Here is a 22,123-nt window from a genome sequence, read left to right as displayed (position 1 = left end):
GAGAGGTAGCATCTCCAAAGCAATAGGTAATTACAAGGATGAGTGAGGGCACATGTGGACCTGAGAGGTTGGATGGGACCTTCTTCTCCTACAGCTGGGTCACAAGGATATGGGGGTGACTGCTTGTAATAAATGGGTTTTTCCCACTTTATTTCTCCCTTTGACTGATTTTGGTTTTAGAGGTATTTTGCCCCAGGATTTCCTCTCCCCAGAGTTACATCTGGTAGTAGTAGGCAGGACCTCTGAACCCAAAATCTGTCTGAGTGTGACCTTTGGGAGAGCTGCCCCTGGAGATGGTGGGGAGATGCCCAGAACCACCCCCCTGTGGTTGGTGGGGAGACCCCAGTGGCTTCGGCAGTAGAGGGTGCAGCTTCACCCAGGAGCCCCTATTTGAGGGGCTTCCAACTGGGGATCCTCTAGTGGGGAATTGTTCTAGGGTAAAGCACCTCCTAGAGAGGTGGGGGCTTCCCCAGAACTGGGAAAGGGTGGCGACATTGGGAGCTGTGGAATTAGGTCCTCTCTGAGAGAGAAGACTGCTTAGAGGCCCTGAGTGGCCATGTAACAGCCAGAATTGTGGGGTGCCTTCTCCTTGAGATAATAGTGGAAAGGGTTATCGAGGAGAGAGAGAGACTTAGGAAAAGAGAGACACACTTCAGCACCACTTGGAGGAGCGGGGTGATGACTACAGGATGCCCTTAAGAAAGAGAGACAGTTATTAACACGAGTCGAGCTCCTGGAAGATTCCTTAGCATCAGAGGGGAGAGGCAGCAGGAGAAGCCACGTTTCAGGAGGCCGTGCGGGAGGAGGAGGAAAGAGCAGTGCCTTCAGCCCTGGAAATGGTAAAGGACATGTTGGGAGAGGACAAGGGGGTGGGGCCGAGACCTGATCTGTTGCCCAGGCCACCGCCCGAGGCACAAGCCTCTCGGGTATTAAAGGCCCACCCAGTTATAATTAAGAAAATAACGCACAAGCGCGGTCTCCTCAGTGGGCAGAGCTGCCCCCTCCCCAGGTTATGGGGGACTCCGTGCTCCGCCCCTACACCCAGGATGAGATGGTGAAATGAGAATCCAGTTTTGGCAGAATCCCTTGGAACCTCTGCCTATATGGTATTTGCATCTCTGGGATATGGGGGTTGAAAATATGTCGGTTTCTGAAATGGGTAGACTGGCCCCCCTGATGACTCACCCTTCTCTCTGGCAGTGCGGTTGCAAAGTGCCGATCACACCTCAGGGAATCAGGTGCTTCTGGATTGGCTGACAGCAGCCATCAAGACAGTTTGGCCTAATCAGGGTGATTTACCATACTTACCCACTAGCTGGAAAACATATGCAGAGCTCCAGCAGGAGCTGTGCATGAAAAGTATCATCTATAATACGGCCCCCCCAGGGCCCTGATGAGTTGTTCACTGTAGGAATGAGAAATCTAGTGCTCCATACAGCTCCCCAATCGTTCTTTGGGTCCCTAGTGACTATTCGTGCCCTCCACATAAGGCAACCCATAAGTGAGGCTCTAGCAAATCTGAGGAGATTGAAACAATAAGGGCATGGAAGGAAGTACAGGTTACTACAGAAAGGAGAAGTGCAAAGGGCCCCGTGAAGGTCTCAAGTACCCAGATGTGGGTTGATGTGATAAAGGCCAGGATAGTAAAAGAAAAACTTGATGGTCAGCCCGATAGGATAGAACTTTGGCACCAACTGAAGTCAGAGCAGCAGTTTCAGCCACTGAGGTCCAGGACATGGAATCCAAAGGCAAAGCCCAATGTCCGGCTGGTATCCCTGCAAGACTTCCTGGGGGACAGTACTCAGGCTCCAACAGGGCCCTCACCCCCACAGGACGATGATTGGACATCACAGTTCGACTGAGGAGAGGGTCAAAGTCCCCACCTGGGAGGACGTGGTGGGGACCAGTGGACACATGTAGAATTAACAATTCATTGTTCCCCTGTGAATGTACAATGTGTCCTGGCATTGGTGGACACAGGAGCTGAGTGTTCTCTGATTTATGGCAACCTTGAGCATTTTCCTGGGCCCCCTGTTGTGATAGATGGGGGGGGGGTAAGGCTTAGAGTGAAGAAAGCCCAAATCCCACTGGGCATAGGGCCTTTACCCCCAAAGGAGTATACTGTATATATTTCTCCCATCCCTGAATATATTTTGGGGATAGATATCCTGCAGGGCCTGTGGTTACAGACCACTGCAGGTGAGTTTAGACTGAGGGGACATGTGGTAAAGGCAGTTCTGAGGGGACATGCTAAGCACCCACCTGTAGCTCTGCCTGTACCTCAGCGGGTGACAAATACTAAGCAGTATAAATTGCCTGGGGGGCACAAGGAAATTGGAGAAACTCCACCGGAGTTGGAGAAGGTGAGGATCATAAAGCCCACTCACAGTCCTTTTAATTCCCCAGTGTGGCCAATGAAAAAGCCAGGCAGCTCCTGGCATATGACCGTGGACTACAGGGAATTGAATAAAGTCACACCCCCTTTGCATGATGCTGTCTGTTCTATAGCAGACATTGTAGACACCCTCAGCCACGAGCTGGGAATGTATCATTATGTAGTAAACTTTGCTAATGCTTTCTTCTCTACTGACATAGCACAGAAAAGTAAGGAACAGTTTGCTTTCATGTGGGAAGGCTGTCAGTGGACTTTCACTGTCCTTCCACAGGGATACCTCCACAGTCCCACCCTTTGTCACAGACTTGTAGCCCAGGACTTGGCCACATGGAAGAAACCGCAAACAGTGCGGTTGTATCACTACATTGATATTATGCTCACATCCAATTTTCTTTCAGTTCAGAAGGGGCAGTTCCTAGACTGTTGCAACATTTACAAGAGAAAGGATGGGATGTGGACAGCACCAAGGTTCAGCAACCTGGTTTGTCTGTAACATTCTTGGGGGTTATCTGGTCATGTGAAACTGAAGGAATTCCTGAGGCAGTCACACACAAGGTTCAGGATAGGACTTTTGGGCCATTGGAGAGTGTTTATCCCACAGTTGGCACAAATTCTAAAGCCCTTGTACTGGTTGGTATGAAAGGGTATCAGGTGGGACTGGGATGAGACATGTGCAGCTGCTTTTACTGCTGCTAAGCAAGTAGTCAAGGCCATACAGGCCTTAAGTGTAATGGACTCATCAAGGCCCTGTGAGCTAGATATTCATGTAACTGAAGATGGTTTTGTAATAGATGAGGTCTTTGGCAGTGGCTTGAACGGACATGCCAACCTATTGGATTCCGGTCACAACTATGGAAAGGAGCAGAGGTCCAATACACCTTGATAAAGAAGCAACTGGCTGCTGTGTACCATGCCTTGCTGGCTACAGAGCCCATCGCCAGAACAGCTCCGACCAAGTTAATAACCACCTATCCCATCGCAGGGTGGGTGTGAGACTGGACCCAATGGCCATGGAGTGCTGTGGCACAGACACCTACATTGGCCAAATGGGGCGCATATTTACAGCAGCACAGCACCCTCTCTAACTAGCCCCTTACATGGATAACTCCAATGCTTATTGGGGCCAGTGACCTATACCAATGGAAAGCAGGAAGAACTTGCTTTTGAGCCACTGGTAGCCGAGACTCCTTATCAGGAGGAAAAATCCCCTATACCCGAAGATGCTTGGTGTACAGACAGCTGCAGTCATGGGCAGCCCCCAAAGTGGGGTGCTGTGGCTTTCCATCCTAAGAGTGAGACAATGTGGATGGAGGATGGAGAGGGGAAGAGCAGCCAATGGGCTGAGTTGCAGGCAGTATGGCTCGTGATCACCTGGGAGTCACCCCATAGTTGTCTGCACTGACAGCGGGGCCGTCTACCGGGGCCTGACCCTGTGGCTACTGACATGGTATCATGCCAACTGGATGGTTGGTCACCGGCCCCTTTAGGGGCAAGAGTTGTGGTAAGGCCTATGGGCTTCTGGTCAGACTAAGACAGTTACCATATATCATGTGACTGGCCGTTGGCCTTTGGCATCCCCAGGAAGTGATGAAGCAGACACATTGGCCCAGGTGCGCTGGCTAGAAGGAAAGCCTGCCTCTGATGTGGCCCAATGGTTACATCAGCGTTTGTTGCACATGGGGCAAAAGACAATGTAGGCTGTAGCCTGTCCATGGGGCTTGCTCTTGACCTTTGCAGACTGAAAGGGCAAGCTCCCAGATCCTATTTCAGCCAATCGGAGCTTAGTCTCTCTCCAGTCAGCAAGAAGTACACCCACCACCTCTAGACCCTGCCAACTGACCAAAGCCACGACTCATCACCCCCCCAACTACCCCCAGGCCCAGCCAATCAGCCAGAGCCACGGCCATCACCCCCCCCAAACCGCCCTGGAAACCCATAAAACCTTTGTTCTGGGGAAAACGCGCTCTCTTTCTCTGGCCTCTTGCCATTGCGTTGGTGTAGATGAGAGATTGAGCTCGAGCTAGCTCGAATAAAGGCTCTTTGCTTTTGCATCGGTGTTGGCTCCTTGGTGGTCTTCTGGGATTCGCAACTTTGGGCACAACAAAGACGTTAGCAGATCCTGGAAGGAGTGCCTAGTGTGTTTCTTGTGGGACTTACACCAAGTCCCGCAGCAACATGGGACAATAGAGGCCGGTACCCATTGTTAGATGGCAGATAGACTACATTGGGCCTCTCCCCATATCAGAAGGATATCAGTGGGCCATGACTTGTGTAGACATGGATACTGGACTATTGGTTGCTTTTTCTGCATGTTGTGCAGATCAGCAAACCACCAAGAGTGGCCTAGAGTGTCTCTTTGCAGCCTATGGCTGGCCACAGGTGATTGAGAGCTATCAAGGCACCCACTTTACTGGACATGAGTTATAAGGATGGGTGCAGCAATTAGGAATAAACTGGAAATTTCAAGTACCATATATCCCTACTGGGGCAGGCATGATAGAGAGGTACAATGGTTTGCTAAAATCTGGCGCAAAGTCAGACACCAATAGTCTATGGGGCTGGTCAGTTTGCCTATGGACAGTGCTACAGAGTTTGAATGAGAAGCCGCATAAAGGAGCTTTGACCCCTGTAGATATGCTAACACACCTTGCTGCCTCTCCTATACAACTGTATGTGCAAACCAAAGAAGAGTTATTGAAGCCAGGATAGGGCCAGCAGAGCAACAGCCTGCTGCCAGCTCCAACTGTGTTAAACCCTGGAGACTCTGTTGAGTGGACATGGACATGGACATTTTGACACATGGACCAGGGATGGCTGGCCCTTCTGGCACCATTGGGAGAAGGCCTGGAAGCTGGCCTCCTGTGTATTCCTGGAGTAACAGCAGAGTGGCTCCCAAAGGTACCCAAAACATCCAGGAGGTAAGATCATCTTACGGGGAAGTTTTTAAAAAATCTTATGGCCAGTGCATGTACCTCTCATAGCCCTATATATTGACCCATCTGTAACTCCCACAGGGAGGGGGGTGAAAGTCTGGTATACGAGACCAGGATGAAATCCCATTCCTGCCACTGTCCTATCCCAGTACCACTCTCTTGCATGCATCCTACCTGATGGATAAGATTTGCCTATGCTGGTGTCATTAAAACATGTATCTTATCGCCCTTATTTTCTTCTACAGTCCCTGTGTCCTGGATGCACCCCCTGGCTGCAGCTGCCACATGATGATTGCTCTGAACCCTCTACCTCTTCAGGTATTGCCTGCCTATGGAATGCGTGAGCTACAGACTTCACCTGCATAGGACTTTGAACCGAGCTGAATCTGCTGGCTTGAGGATTATTTTATTGCTGTTGCTATTGTATGTCATTAGTCTGGTCACAGTGTTTCTGTTTTCTTGGCCAGGGACCATTGTGGAAGACGGGCAACGAGTAGATTGTAAGGCAAGATTTCTGAAGGAGCAGCCTGTGGGTAAAATTTTAACATTTCCAGAAAATCTTGCCTGGCTTCAATGTTATCTGCATATCAACAGGTGCTCCTCAGTGGGGGAGGGTCATTCATCCCCATATCAATGGGTAGTTACCTGGGCGACAGAGGGCTTATCTGTACCTTAGAGGTAGCGGGGAGGTCTTGTTTGCTTTTGCTGGAGCAGGAAAGAGATGGCCCTGGACTGCAGTTTGTAATCAATAAACGGGTTTTAAACTTTATTTCTCCCTTTGACTGATTTTGGTTTTAGGGGTGTTTTGTCCCGGGATTTCCTCTCCCAAGTTACAGTTGGGCACGGGGAAACCTAGGGGGATTTGTGCCGTGGGAACAATAGGGAGACTTTTTATGTAAAGGAAGGTGAATATTTATCAAGGGGGATACGTATCAAAGGCAACAGGTGGGGACTTTTGGAGTCTGGGCTTGCTCTACTTTCATGTTGGGCATGGGAGGTTTGGGTTTATTTGGTTTTCATTGGAATTGCCATTGCATGGGAGGAGTGATTTTTAGTTAGTGAGTGTATATTTCGGGTGAAGTTGGTGTCAACTCTCCACATTGGAAGCAGCTGGTTTCAGCTGGTCTATTATCTATATTCTCACTCCCCACATTCTGGAAAAAGCCTACATAGAATGTGTAGAATGTAGGCATCTAGCTGAATGTGCATACTAGCTGAAGTCCCCACCCGCTTCCCTGCTCATATCTGGCTATCTATTGTTAACACTATCAATAATTTTTTAAGTGCCTAAGAAGCATTTTCCTAGCTGATCCCGAAGTATTACACAGAGGAGATTACCAGATGCTGGGAAGAGAACACTTCAAAGAGGTGGGAGGACAATGGATTTTAAGTGGAGTGCCATCTGCTTTCTGGTGAAGATGGACCAGGGTATTAGGGATAGTCCTGCTGAAGACAGCTGGCTTTTTTGGCCATTTATCGTCAGTAATGCTTTTTACATACTTATTAGGTTGCCATTAGATCACCATAAAGCAAGAATTTGGACTATTTCATTTTCTTGTGATAGTGTAACACTGGAATGGAACAGAGAATGGAATTATCTTAGTCCTTTATTTTGCACTGTCATGAGAAATATTACACACTTCCTTTGTTGTAAAATATTTAAGGAGTAGAGAATTTTACCTTGTGTCATATTGTAATTTATAAACATGGAATACGTATTTGGTCTTAATTCTGTTTCTGGCACACAGTTCCTAAAACCCTCAGATTTCCTGTGATGAAAGCACTGTCTTTCGTTATGTTAATGGTGTCTTGTCCATACCTCTAAGGATGGGGACCTTGTCCATACCTCTAGGATGCCAGGTGACCCTATCATGTGATTAGAGGTTTGGAACTTTCACCCTACCCCTAGCCTCTCGGGGAGTGGGGGGGGGGAGGGCAGAAAGGCTGGAAATTGAGTTCAATCACGAGTGGCCAGTGATTTACTCAATCATGCCTATGCAATGGATCCTCCGTAAAAACCCGAAAGGATGTGGTTCAGAGAGCTTCCAGGTTGGTGAAAATGTGGATTTTGGGAGAATCTTTCCAGACAGAGCATGGAAGCCTCCCCACCTTTCCCCTACCTTGCCCTGTATATTTCTTCCACCTGGCTGTTCCTGAGCTGTATCCTTCTATGATAAACCAGTAATCTAGTAAATGAGTTCTGCTAGCCACTCTAGCAAATTGACCGGACACAAGGAAGGGGTCAGAGGAATTCTATCTATAGCCAGTCAGAAGCACAGGCAAAAACTGATTTTCTATTGGTGCCTGAAGTTGGGGGCGGGCAGCGCAGTCTGAGGACTGAGCAGCTGCCGTGTGACAAGCCAATCCTGGATGACCAAGAGTTTCAGTTCTAACTGGTTACATAGGGGCTCCTCACAAAGCCTAGGGTTAATGAGAAGGGATTTGGGTAAGGGAACACAAAGAACCACTAATCCTGTGAAAAAAATACCAACTAGCACTTACAGTGACAGTGTCCATTAGATATAGACAGAGAAGGGTTCAAATTACTAGGCTATGACCAGTAGGTAGGCGACTTAGATCTCCTGGAACAATTAAATCCCTTTTTGTAAAATACAGATACCATCTTCTTTTAGTATCTGAGAGATGGAGATAATGTGCATCACACAGCACGGCGCTCATTAGAGTAGACACTCAGTATGTAATGGTTACTATAATCACAATGGCTCAGAAATACTATGGTTTTTTTGTGGACCCATAAGGGTTTTCCAAGGTCCTAGCTAAGATTTCAGGGAGGGATTTTAATTTCTTCTTCCTTCCATTTTATCTACTGTACCTTGGGCTACTGTAACAAATTGCCTAGTGGTTGCTTTAGACAACATTTACTTTGCACATTTCTGGAGGCTGGGAAGTCCAAGATAAAGGTGCCAGTTAATTTCGTTCTTGGTGAGGGCCATCTTACTGTCTTCACACGGCAGAGGGCAGAGAGGAAGCGAGCTCTCACCTCTCTTCTTATAAAGACATTAATTGATCATGAGGACTCCACCCAATTTTCAAGTACCATCACACTGGGGAGTAAGATTTCAACATATAAATTTGGTAAGACATTCAGTCTGTAACAACATACCGTACAGTCGGATAAAAGTGTAATATAAATCTAAGGCAAAACTTGGTATGACTTGTTTCAGTAGTTTTGCTTTTTTTACAGGACCAGAGGGTGAAAGGAGACAATGGTGATTGGTTTAAGAAAGGGTAATATTACCATTTCTTTAGTCCCCTATTTCCTTTCTACGGTTAAGATCTGAAAGATAAACTGTTTACTGGAGCAAACTAACATTAAAAAGCAAGCCATTTCTCATTTTATCACTAATCAATTTATATTTGAATTGCCTAAATATCTAATTGGGAAGCTGAAAAGCCATTGAGAAAAAAAGCTATCTTTTAACTGATCTGGATTTTATTACTGTTAGAAAAAATACCATTTGAGCCAATATTTTTTAGTGAAATTTTCTTGGTAAGGTTTAGTATTTTTCAGTATTTGTAAAAATACATTTTTCATCTGTGAAGAAATGTGGATTATCTTTGTTCATACTACTGTTGACAGCCGTCTTTAAATAGAGAACTATAAAATTAATGTTTAAAGTTTTGATGGGTATATTCTGATGCAACTTGCTTTCACTCTTCTGTGCAACTGACAGCTCAGGTCTACAAGTTTCCAAAAAAGTTTTAGGGGAATTCAGAAAGAAAAGAAATTTCTGCAAACTGGCAAAAACAAAATGATTGTATTTGCACAGTTGACTTTTTGTTAACATAAACTTTCCCAAAGGCAATTTTGAGTAGATTCTTTCACAAAAGAATCCTATTTTGAATTCTAAGAATTTGCATTTTGGATATATCAAGTTGTTTTGATTCTATATTTATAGTCTATTGGAAAAGAATCCCTAACCACATATATTTTAAATAAATAATATATATAGAGGCATTAAAAGGCCAAATTACCAAACCTTAATTTCATTTTACTCAAAAAAACTCAGTCTTAGATTTTGTAAGGTAGAATAAAGCCTTAAAATTCTTATTCTTTAAGGAATTCAAAAGACAATTACTTGATATGCATAGTTTATTTGGTACATCTATTGATTTCTACAATACATCTGACCAGAAACAGTTCACATAGTGCCCACCTGCATTCTGTATCTGAAATGATTTATTCAATATATTTTTCTAGGCTTGAAAAGAGTCAAGATTTCACAGTATCAGTGAAAACTGTTTTATCATGAAATAAATTTAATGCTTTAGTATTTCATCCGTTTTCTATCAGAAAATAGCAAAATTACATTGTTAGATGTATTATTTACAATGAAAACTTGGAAGACTCAGCAAAGTATTAGTTTATCAACAGACCTAGGAAACCCCCCACACCTCCTTTTGGGGTCCTCTCCTTTGAAATGAAATTACAAATCAAACTTTATATACTTTTAAGCACCAGCTTGACAATTTAAAGCTTTCCTTCAGTTTTATAAAATATTCCTGCTTTGAAAGATGAAGTGAATTTAAGAATATGAATGTAATTAAATAATTAAATCACTAGCTTGGATAATTTTTATTGCAACAGTCGCAATGCTTTACAACTATATTCACTTCTTTGAATAAATTTGCTGGTAAGCTTCAAACAAAATGTTTACCTTGAAAAATTCCATTAAAAAATCATTTTTAGAACTATACAACTATATTTTCATTCATAGTGTTTAAATACACAACTTGGTCCTTGCATATCATGTTAGGTAAAGTCTAGCTTAATGTTATACAAAACAATAAAAAACCTTAAAAACTACCACAAAATTACTGATGTTAACAGTCATTTATGTATAAGAGTACCCAGATTATCCTGTTAATGGATGCTTAAAATACCAATATACAATCAGGTTTTAAAAACTTAATAGTTAAATTTCCATTCATTATGTAAAACTGAAAGCTGCAGAAGATCCTTTGAGTTCTGTACTTGGAAACACTAACGCTATTAAGGCATTATTTAATGAACAGACCTTATGGAAAGTAACTAGCATGCCTGTGTTGGGGAGCTAGTCATATTTAAGGCAGTCAGAAAGTTTTTTTTTTTTCCTCTCACTTTAAGGCCCTACTTTTATTTTGTGCTGACATTATTCTGTGTAATTTAAATATTCATCAAGTGGTCAATTATGAAAATCAAATCTTTAAATAAAGCAGATGGACAGTTTAGAAATAGATTAGAATACCTCTCCCCCAACCAGTCATTTAAAAAAGTTGATTTCATAAATTTCATCCCTTTGGAGAAATCAGAAGCTGGCAAAAAAAGGAAAAAATTGTATTTCAAATGTATTACAAAAATAATGTCTAGTCATACCATACATTATACGTAGTTCATACTTGGAATAATAGGACAACGAAAACATTTATTTCTTGGTTACTATTCATTATGTAGTTATTTTAATTTGGTAGTGAATGGACTATAAACAAGTTTACACTGCAAATAAGGTCTAACAAGTAATCTGAACAGGAGTTTCAATACAATGTTTGTATTGATACAATATTCATTCCATCAGTTATATGTGGTAATGATATATGAACAGTAAGGTTTTAACCTCATTTACAACTTTAAACAATCCAAGTGTTCACTAAGTGAAATCAGCAGAAATCTAGCTTATTATTTCTTTTATTCACAGATTTCTGTTAACTTCTTAAAGCACAGAAATTTAAATGTATTTAAAAATTAAATCACTTGTGTTCTTAATATGATGTATGGCAGTGTTAAACTAAATAGAAGCAAAGGAAAATCTCTAGGCTCAAAAACAATTTTTGTATATTTTCATTGTATTTATAGAATTCATAATCAATGAAAACAATCTCAATTTCGGTAATAGAATTTTGCTACAGAAATCCTGTTTCTACCAATTTCCAATATAATTTGGTATTTTCAGAGTTTAGGAAAAATATGTCACTTAAAATTTTATTCAAACAGTATGCTTAACTGTATTATTTTCTATGTGAAAAATATCTGCACAGGATTTATAAATTAATTTCATAATTTTTCAAAACACATAAAAAAACTCATCAACTAAATAAATACTGAGTGTGAGAATACAATTTACTTGCAACATCTTTTATGTATAAGCCATGTGTATATAAGCTCAGTGAAGGACTGAGGCAGACCAAAGGTTTGACAGTGGCCTTTACATTTATGGAAATAAGAGCACTGAGACATGCTATTTTCTCAAGACTATTCATTAATTATTTTTTCGAAGTGCATTTTATAAGTGTGAGTTACATCTATAATTGGAAACAAAGGCTGAATAATTGCTTACTTAAAGGCCACACATTTCTGCAAACATTAATGCAAAAGGTATAAACATAAATTAGGGGAGATACTGTATCAATCCAATTACTGTTCAAAGAGGCCTTCTCATTTGAAAAAATACAATCTTAAATTTATATGGAACAAAATGCAATCTGCAAGATTCATCTCAAATCCAAATATAGGTGACTTCTCTGTCATGCATTTTACTACCCAGGTAGAGCATAATTAGAAAAAAAAGGCAAAAATGTCAGAAGGAATTTTAAAAAAAATGGTATGAAAGTAATCTTCCAACAAATATGACATTAGCGAGCAGAGTACTAAAAAAAACTGTACAGAAAAATACAACTGATTTCATAGCTTGTTTTTTCTTTCTCCTTGTGCATGTTTACATTGAGCCTATATGACATTTCTGTAGAGGGGATACAGCCTTAACAAATTACCCCAAATCTGTGGTACACAAGACTAGATTTTTTCATTTTTTGTAACTTATAGTAAGGACATTAGTTAAAAAAGAAATGTGTACTTGTGGGTTTAACATCTTTAGGTCAAAATTAAATTAACTCCCCTAAGTGGTCATAGGATTTCCTGTATTTGTTTAGACATAGATTTACTATGTTTTTACAAATGTTTTGTCAATTGGCAGATCCTCAATTTTACTCAGAATTTCTGCCTTCAATTTCAAATATAATTTCATAGTTTTTGCAAAAATCTAGAACACGAGGGGAAAAAAGCCTGACAAAATGACATTATTTGTGGATTTACCTGTTATTTTAAAAGGTTAAGCAAATTTTTGTGAATTGCATCTTGTGATTAAGATATATGAGTTTGTTTTTCTAGGTCTATCCACAGGGATCTTATACTTGAAATATAGACTTTCTCTTCATCAGAAAATAGTGACTTCTCAGTCAACATTTACTTTTACTGTAAAAGTTTTTTCTACCACATTTCCCCACCACAATAGAAGTGTTTCAAAGAATTATTGTACCTATTGAGCTACTTTTCTAAAATATTGTATCTTTCAAAACATATATCCTATTAAGATTGCTTTTAACTAAAAAAAAGTTCTAATTTGTATTGCAAGCCCACCTTCCAATCTAAACTTTTTTAGATATTAAATTGATTCTTCTATGACCCAAGCATTAGACATGCTACTTTTTAAAGATGGCAAAATTCAATCACATGGTTATTAAACAGGCTGTCTACACACAGTAAGTTAAATAAAGCAAAAGAGCTTCCAGAGGGAAAACAACAAATTCCATTCATTATCATCTTCCTAATATTCCCATAAAACAGTTATAAGCTAATATATAACAATGTTAATTAATGGAATATCTAAGAAATTTCAACTAACAAGGAAGGTAAATTATAAATTCGTTTTTGTTTTACTAATTACAACTATATCCTGAAAATATGTACTTTCTAGGAAATAAAGTTTATTTTTCTTAGAATTGTTTTTAATAGCAACACTTCTCTAAGTATTAAGGTAGCAGTAATCCTATAAGTAACTCAGAAAATAAAACTTTTTCATTGGAGGACATTTTATTCATAATGAGGTAAAGTTTTAAAATTTTTTCTATAGCACTATACAGCAACACAGGTTACTAATTGTGCTTGAGAATACAAATACAAAACTATACATGTTCACAAATTTCTGTTTTTCTACTCCTACTAAAGCAATCATGCATATGCATTTATTTCCTAATACCTAAAAAGATAAAGTCTTGAATAATTCTATCTTATCTCCTCCTCTTGTGAGTCACTGTCTTAACTAAATTCTGTGTAAAAAGGAATACTGGAAGGAATCAAGAGACCAAGATTTCTAGAACTAGTGCTCCAAAGTCACACTGTTTTGAACCTTATATCCTTAACCTAAATTTACAAGTTACCTTTTAAATTTCTAAGGTTTCTTCTAGCTTTAAAAGTCCATGATTTAAAAAAAAAGTTAGTGCCTGTGGTGGCTCCTTTTAGATTTTATTTCTTAAATTCTAGCCTAATACATTTATAATTAGATTTACGTAAGTACTCAAAACAGTCACATCTATTCATACTTGTCTGATGGACGTAATATTAGCTCATGAATATATGTCTAAAAGCACTACAGAAATAGTGCATAACTGAAGGAAATAAACTCATATTACATTTCACTTAACATTTCTATTAGGAATAAAAAGTTCAGATCATAATTTTTAAGATCTTGGTTTTACTTAAAGAATTCAACAACTGTACATAATTCTATTAGTTCTTGAAACTTTAAATTGAATCTAAACATAGTATTTAAATGTATCCTAAGTAGCTAACACATTAAATCCAATGATTGACAGAGGGTTTAAAAATAAAATCAGATGCAATGTATTTAGGCTGGGGGGTGTCGGTGCTACTAGTTCTGCTCACCAAAAAATCTCAGGTAAATCACATTTACAAATTACTACCAGTTGCCTTGAAGAAATGACTACAGATGAGAGTCAGCATTAATATGTCAAATAACTCTGAAGGGAACATGTCCTTGTCAGTCCCAGAGCCCAAATTTCCCATGAAACAGAAGAAAATATCCTAAAAAATTCTAACACTACTAAAGTTCCCCTTCCCCTAAAACATAAAATCTCTAAGCCCCAAACATGCAAAGACTGTGATTTACATTTACTAGTTTGACTTTTTATGTAACAGTGAGAATGGCTTTAAATCCCCAGTAAAGCCTTAATTACTATTTAAAGAGCAATACATAAAAATTGAAGTTTTATGTGTAGGCTATATCAGACAACCATAATTGCAAGCAAAGATACCGGCATTTTAACATTTTAAACTTCCCACCAAGAAAGGGATGTTTATTCAAGAAAATAATGTATTTTAATGAAAGGAACTTTAGTTAGAGGTACACAAAATGAAAAAAAAAATCTTTTACAGACTGGTTAGTGGTAATTTGCTACTCAAAAATCGCCTTTCAAACCTGAAAGACTTAGCTTGCTTTTATTATTTTCTTACACGATCAAAAAGAATGTTTTGACACGAAAGAATAATGGACAAAGAAACAGGAGACCACTGACATGTTTACAATTAGAAAATATCTAAAACCCATTTATAATTGGCTTAAAAATAGTTCAAAGTAATTAGAATATTTATTTTAAAGGAAAAAATTAGATCTCAGTTATAGTTGATTTAATTGTCTTACTTTTAGATTATGAGTGGGGATGTTAAATGCTTAAAACAGTTGCTTTCATTTAAGAGTATGAAACACAGAAAGTGTGATTACATGTGGCTATGTTACAGTTCATGAGAAACCATCAAGTCATGCCCCCAACTCACGGCAATAAAATACAGCAAAACAAAAAGAAAACTAAATAGACTTTCTCAGCTGACACAAACTTGAGAGTTGCTTCTCAGGGGTTTCCATTATGTTTCTGGCTAATAATAACAATTCTACAATTGTAAATAAAACAACTGAAACAACATCTTTTTTACTGAATAAGAAAGCTACTATTTATATGACTTTAGAAAACTCTTAAAGGAGTCTTTAAAAACTCATTTACAATTTAATCAGATGTCAAAAAAAATTTTTTTAAACCCCCTCAGTATAAAAGTTTGCAAATGAGTTTCATATTCCATCACAGTTACATGGTCCAGTGCATTTCAGAGTAATTAATATATTATCAAAGCTATCCTTTCCCAATGAAAACATTTTGAGAATACTTTACGTGCCTCTCCAAACAAGTGACATGGTATGATACTGAACTACTTACTTATTTTACAATGTCTATCAATAAGAAGTTCTCTATTAGACAGAGAAAGCCACAGAGTATTCTGAAGTGATTTCCCAAAAGCTAGCTTAGTAGTTAGAAAGGACTTTGGGCTCATCTTGTTTTTCTTTCCTTTTTGTTTTTGGGTAAGGTAAACTTTCCATTATGCACATATTACACTATCATCTTACCATCTTTCACTGGATTACAATTAGCTGGGAATAGCTGCATATTTTCTGTGAGATCATTGATGGCATGGACCTCTTAAATCATGCTGGTTCTTACGGTTAAATCACATCTAATGTGAAATTTCGAATTACATCCAGAGCTCCAGTATCAAAGCCACACATATCCAACATGCCCCTATCATCTGGGTCCGCAATAGTAAAACCATTTGATGTCATTCCACAAACAATCAATTTAGCTGGAATACCCATTTTCTGTAGGAAAAGATCAAAATACACATTCAAAAAATGATATGTAAGCAAAAAGCAAATAACCTCTAAAATTAAAATACTTTAAATTCTATTACAGCTTTTCATAAGAAGTCTCAATGTTTCTCTTCATAAAACTTGTCAATTTTTTAGGGCCAGACTAGATGACCATCAGAATAGAAAATAAAACTGTTTAAACAACCTGCCTGAAGTTCCTTCTCCTCTGTTATACATTATTACTTGTTCTACGGTCTGAAGAATATATTCCTGCGCAGTCTAAGGACTTTACTTATGAAGCCTTATGAAGCCAGGGTATTCAGGGGCATCATGTATTTTTACCAACATATCAAACACTGGGCTAGTGTGTACATGTAAATATAAGGAAATATTTCCCTGAGATCATAAACTTTTCCTCTATGACTTTATTATGTACAATATACACACAGCACATGTAAAACTTTTTCTCTACAGCTATGATTTAAAGTTAAAATAATTGAATTTTTGAGGAAAAACAATCATCACTGAGTATGCACTATGTCAGACACCATAATGAGCTTTCAGTAATTTATTTAATGTAACTGTTTAAAAATCCTAAAAGCTAAGTAGTACTATTAACTACTAAGACATGTATTATAGTAGTGAAATACTATTATGAACTACTTTACTTAAATAATTTGCTCAGGCCCTCAGTCAGTAAAAGAGAAAGACCGAAATTCAGAGCCTAGACTGTTTTGACTCTGAATTATCATCTTACTTGTTCTTACACTTAAGCATAGATCAGAATCCTCAGAAGTGCTTGTTAAAACATCGCCCCACCATCCAGAGTTTCTATATTAGCAGGTTTCCCATAGGGTCCAGAAATTTGAATTTCTAACAAGGTCTCAGGGATGCTAAGGGTGCTGGTAGGGAAACCACACTTTGAGAGCCACTGTTCTTCAAGTTCTACTTCTAGTCACATTAGTCACAATTCAAGTGCTCAACAGGCCCACAAGACTGTAGCTAACATGTTGGATAGTGTGGATATAGAGTATTTCCATCATTTCAGAAGGCTCAATTGGAGAGTACTGATTAGGGCACAGAAATATCCATAAAACTTAAAACACAGATTATAGCTTAAAGTTTATGTAATCCTTTAACAAGGCTCACAAGGAGCATACTGTACAATTAAAAAATTTATAGTAAAGGTAAAATAAATATTTTGATTACCAAAAATACTGTTTTGCAAAGTCTATTTCTCAGTAATATATAGCATTGTAAGTAGCTGAAAAAAATTTTATATATAGCCAATACTTTCATATTTCAAATCTTGCTGAGTCAAGAACTGGCACTCTATTCCTATACTAAGGTATAGAACTACCTTCAGTATACTTTTTTTGAAAAACATAGTGAATGAGAATTCATATTATTTGGTGTGAGACAATATTAGAACTTGTTTTACCTTTCGATACTCTCTCAAAGCAACGGCAGGATGGACACTTCCAGCAAAAGTCTCATTATCAGTGAATATAATGAAGACATCAGCAGCCGTATTTGTCTTTTGAGCCCATATCACTGGAAGGGAGCAGTCAGTTCCACCTGCTGGGATCTAACTCAGAACAAAAACATTACTAAGAATAAAAGGAAGTGTCCCACTTTCCATATTGAGATGTCTGAAATACATACTATTTTTTACACTATCATTTTGTTTAGAGCCAATGATATATAGGCCTTCCCAAACCTGCATTTATTTTTTTGATCTTGTGCTCAGAGAAAACTGAGATGGAACAATCTGTTCTCATAAATTAGTATCAGGCATGACAACAATATTGAATTATTACATAATACATGTTAATGTAGTAAAATAATTTCTTACCTGATTCATAGCCATTAAAACTTGTTGTAAGGTCATATCTATAGTCACTGGACATGGTACCATTTCATCTGAGAAGGCAACTATATAAGAATCTTTTTCTGTTCTTCTGACAACCTAAAAAATTTAATGGTAGTAATTTTCAGTAGACTTTGGGGAAACAAATACAGTATCTTGAAGTTCATAAAACTTCATCTTTAAAAGAAATACTATATGATGCTTATTTTACTTCTAAACTTACTGTGTTTCGGAACTTCACAGTAACCATAGTATAGCTTTCCACAAACTATTACAAAGTAACTGGTTTTCACAACAGTCCTATGTTCTTCTAATTTCATTAAATAAAGAATAAAGCCAGAGAAGAGAAGCTAGGAAGTTCCCCTATGATTCATTTACTTGCTGTTCAGTGACAGATTCAGGCCAGAACCAGTCTCGTGACTGCTGCTATTAGTTCCTGACCTTTACTTCTGTATTCATTAATAATTTCTCTAACCATTGTCTTTCTCAAAAATACTATTAATATTTACTTAGTCTTTTGTTATAAAATTAAAAAATATCTGACTGTTCTTTAGACATGACTTTTCAATATACCTACAATATTGTATTTACCTAAGCATGATTATGTATAAGTATACTTACTATACATAAGATATACTTAAAACCTTATTTTTAATTACTTTTCGATTTGAAATATGTAAATTAGATGAAAATATGCCAAATAAACTGAAATGACCAAAAAAAAGTGAAAACATAATTCATGATCATATCTAACTTTAAAATTTTGCCCTAAACATTTCTTAGGGTGGCAAAAATTCTAAATTGTCTTAGATGTTCTCACCATGCACATCGTTGCAGCAACTGTGCTAGCATTAAGTATACTACCCACAACTTTCTGGTTCATAGAAGCACTGACATCAATAGCCAGCAAAAAACGCTTTCCAGCTGGCTCAACTGTCTAAAGAGAAAACAAAGTAAAACAGTCATTAAAAGCAATCAGAAATTACAGGTAGATTAAATTTCTAACAAACCATATTTACTTATCTTTCATTCAAAAGACTAAGATAAAAGGCCTGATTTTTGACTTATCAGTAAATTGACAAGCATTTAGAAACACTTAGCTTTTACTAGAGGTAAAACAAAGGAAATAAGATAGCCTATTAAATAATTTTATTTAAAGAAATTACCATTTTCCTATTTTTAAAAATCATTCGTCATTATTAACTGAATTTCTAGCAAGAAAATTTTTTTGTGGTAAAATATTAATAACACAAAATTTGTTTTAATAATTGTTAAGTGTATAGTTCAGTGGCATTAAGTACAATCAATGTTATGTAACTATCTCAGAAGTTTTTCAGCATCCTGAATACTACTCTGTACCCAGTAATTTAATAGCTCTCAATTTCCGCCGCCCTCCAGCCAAGGGCAACTTCTATTTTCACTTTCTGTATCTGTTCTGGATACCTCATATGAGTGGAACCACTGCAATACTTGTTCTTTAGTGTCTGGTGTTTGTCTTTTAGCACAATCTTTTCAAGGTTCATCCACATTGAAGCATGTTCAAATTCCATTTCTTTGTAAAGATGAATACTCCATTGTACGTATGTACTATATTTTGTTTATTCATTCATCTGTTGATGAACACTTGAACTGTTTCTACCACTGGTTACTGTAAATAATGCCTGTGAATATTCACGGACAAGCATCTGAGTCCTTGTTTTTAATTCTTTTGGGTATACACATAGGCAGTGGAACTGCTGGATGGTATGGTAATCCTATGTTTAACTTTTCGAGAAACAATTGGACCTTCTTTCACAGGGGCTGCGCCATTTTACATTCTTACCAGTAATACACTAGGGTTTCAATTTCTTCTACCCTTGCAAATGCTTGTTATATTTCTGCTTTTTTGATAAGAGCCAACTAGGTGTGAATTACTATCTCATGGTTTTGATTTGCAGTTCCCTGGTGACTAGTGATGTTGAGCATCCTTTCATGTGCTTATTATTGCCATTTGTATACATCTTCTTTGGAGAAATGTCTATTTAAGTACTTTGGCTATTTTTGAACTGGGTTGTTTGCGTTTTTACTGTTTAGTTGTATGAATTCTTCATATATATTCTAAACATTAAAAGCCTATCAGATGTGTGATCTGTAAATATTTTCTCCTATTTTGTAGGTAATCTTTTCATTCTCTTGATAGTGCCCTCTGATGTGTAAAATATTTACATTTTGATGAAGTCTTATCTATTTACTTTTTATTTTCTTGCCTGTGCTTTTGGTATCCTATCTAAGAATCTACTGCCAAATCTAACCTCATGAAGCTTTTACTCTGCTTTTTCCTAAGAGTTTATAGTTTTAGCTCTGAAATATGTCAATGATCCATGTTGATTAATTTTTCTGTATGGTGTAATGTTAAAATCATTCTTTTCTATGTGGATATCCAGTTTTCCTAACACTATCTGTTAAGTGTAAGACTATTTTCTGTATTGAACTAAATCAACTGACTATACATGTATTTTTAAGTTCTGTATTCCATTGGTCTAAATGTCTGACTTTTTGCTAGCACTATACTGTTTTGATTATGATAGCTTTTAAGTTTTGAAATGTCTAAGTTTGGAAGTGTGAGTCTTCCAACTTTGTTCTTCTTCAAGACTTGCTTTATAATTTGGGGGTCCCTTAAGAGTCTACATAAATTTTAGAATGGGTTTTTCTATTTCTGCAAAACATGTCAAAAGGATGGCATTAAACAGATTGCTTTATATAGTATTGTCATCTTAGTAATATTAAGTCTTCCAAACTGTGTCTTCCCATTTATTTACATCTAAAGTTTTTCCAGCAGTTTTTTGTAGTTTTTGGTGTACAAGTGTTCAACCTCCAAAGTTAATTTATTTCTAAAGCTTTTATTCTTTTTGATGGTATTGTAAATGGGAATTTTTTCTTAGCTTTTGGATTGTTTGTTCATTGCTAATGTACTGAAATAATAATTTTAGCCCGTTGACTTTATACCCTGCAACTTTGCTGTATTTGTTAGTTCTTATTTTTTTTGTGGATTCTTCAGGATTTTCTACTGTAAGATGTCAGCTGAGAACAGAGATAATTTTTTCCTTTCCAATTTGGATGTTTTTCTTTTTTTTGCATCACTCCTAGAACTTCCACTAGTAGGTGGCATCAAAGTGGAAACAGTAGGTATTCCTACTAAGATCTCATTTCTGATCTTAGGAGAAGAGACTTCAATCTTTCACCAACTAGTATAATAGTTGTGGGTTTTTTATATACAGCCTTTACCAGGCTTAGGAAGTTTACTTCTGTTCCTAGTTTATTGTTATTATCATGAAAGGGTATTTTGTCAAATGCCTTTTCTGCATTAAGATGATCATGTGGCTATCCATTCATTCTATGAATGTGATTATTATATTGGCTGATTTTGTTTAATGAACCATCCTTGCATGTTGAGGGTGTCTCATTTGTATAATCCCTTTAATGTGCTGCTTAATGTGGTTTAGTATTTTGTTGAATAGCAAAAATATTCTAAAACCAAAAATTTAAACTTTTGATTCTGATATAGTTCCATTCCTAAAAATGACTTTTTATCAGGACAGAGGAGGTCTACTACTGATTACTGTGAAAAACAGAACAGAGGACCAAGCCAAACAACTCCCCAGGAATGCAAAACTTTAAATTTGGTAGTTTGGAATTAATCAAACCATCTTAATTAGTTGTTGCCCAAAACGAGAAATATTTTATATATAAACTTACTATGTAAATTATATACCCAACTTCACAAGAATGAAGGAAAAACAAATGAATATCTAATAAAAAATGGTTAGACCATTAATATCATCTTTAAAATGTACTTTTACGAATGATACTAAGCCCTAACTGGTCATTTGCTTTAAAACAAAAATCAAACCATTACCTTAAATGTTTTGTAAAAAGCAGCATCCAATGCTTTCAGAATTTCTTCATCAGGGCACCACTTCAGTTTTCCTCTGAGCCCATGACCTGTTTTATATGTTTCTAATGCAATTAAAACATGAAATGGATGTATACGAGCCTAGAAACAAAACAAAGACAGAAGGAAATGTAAAATTCAAATGAACACTAGTAATTATATGTCTTATATTTTTGTTATTGTAGCTAATATATTTCATAAAGGAAAAATGACATATTAATCTTAGATTTCACAGTTAAAATACAACTTGGTATGATTAAAAGTCTTACACCACCTAAAAGTCCACGGACTACAATTCCAAAATTTAGAAGCCAACTTTACTAGTAGCTAGTGAAGGTAATGCTTACCTTTTTTAAAAGTTTTTCATTACACAATTTTTCACATACTAAAGATACTTCTGAATTTCCTGGTTCAAGCACTGAAATAGCAGTCATCTTTCCTAGATTCCTTAGTAATGCAGTAAGAGGCATTTCTTGTAACAAAGCCTTCCATACCTATTGCAAT

General features: G+C 37.5%; 1 protein-coding gene across 2 annotated transcripts in view; it reads right to left on the bottom strand.

Moving 5' to 3' along the window:
- Positions 1-9,424: 9,424 nt before the first annotated feature.
- The window catches only part of RO60 (Ro60, Y RNA binding protein), a 31,031-nt gene continuing 18,332 nt past the window's right edge, over positions 9,425-22,123 (bottom strand). For both annotated transcript variants that reach the window (XM_036919669.2, XM_036919670.2), the window contains 6 exons: positions 21,967-22,113; positions 21,584-21,721; positions 18,509-18,625; positions 17,674-17,787; positions 17,260-17,406; positions 9,425-15,827 (listed from right to left, as the gene is read on the bottom strand). In XM_036919669.2, the coding sequence (XP_036775564.2) occupies positions 15,675-15,827; positions 17,260-17,406; positions 17,674-17,787; positions 18,509-18,625; positions 21,584-21,721; positions 21,967-22,113 (816 nt within the window). In that variant the 3' untranslated portion in view covers positions 9,425-15,674. The remainder of the gene's footprint in view (positions 15,828-17,259; positions 17,407-17,673; positions 17,788-18,508; positions 18,626-21,583; positions 21,722-21,966; positions 22,114-22,123) is intronic.

This window comes from Manis pentadactyla, chromosome 19, assembly GCF_030020395.1.
Source record: "Manis pentadactyla isolate mManPen7 chromosome 19, mManPen7.hap1, whole genome shotgun sequence".
NCBI classification, from domain to species: domain Eukaryota; kingdom Metazoa; phylum Chordata; class Mammalia; order Pholidota; family Manidae; genus Manis; species Manis pentadactyla.
This window is presented reverse-complemented; position numbering and strand designations above follow the sequence as displayed.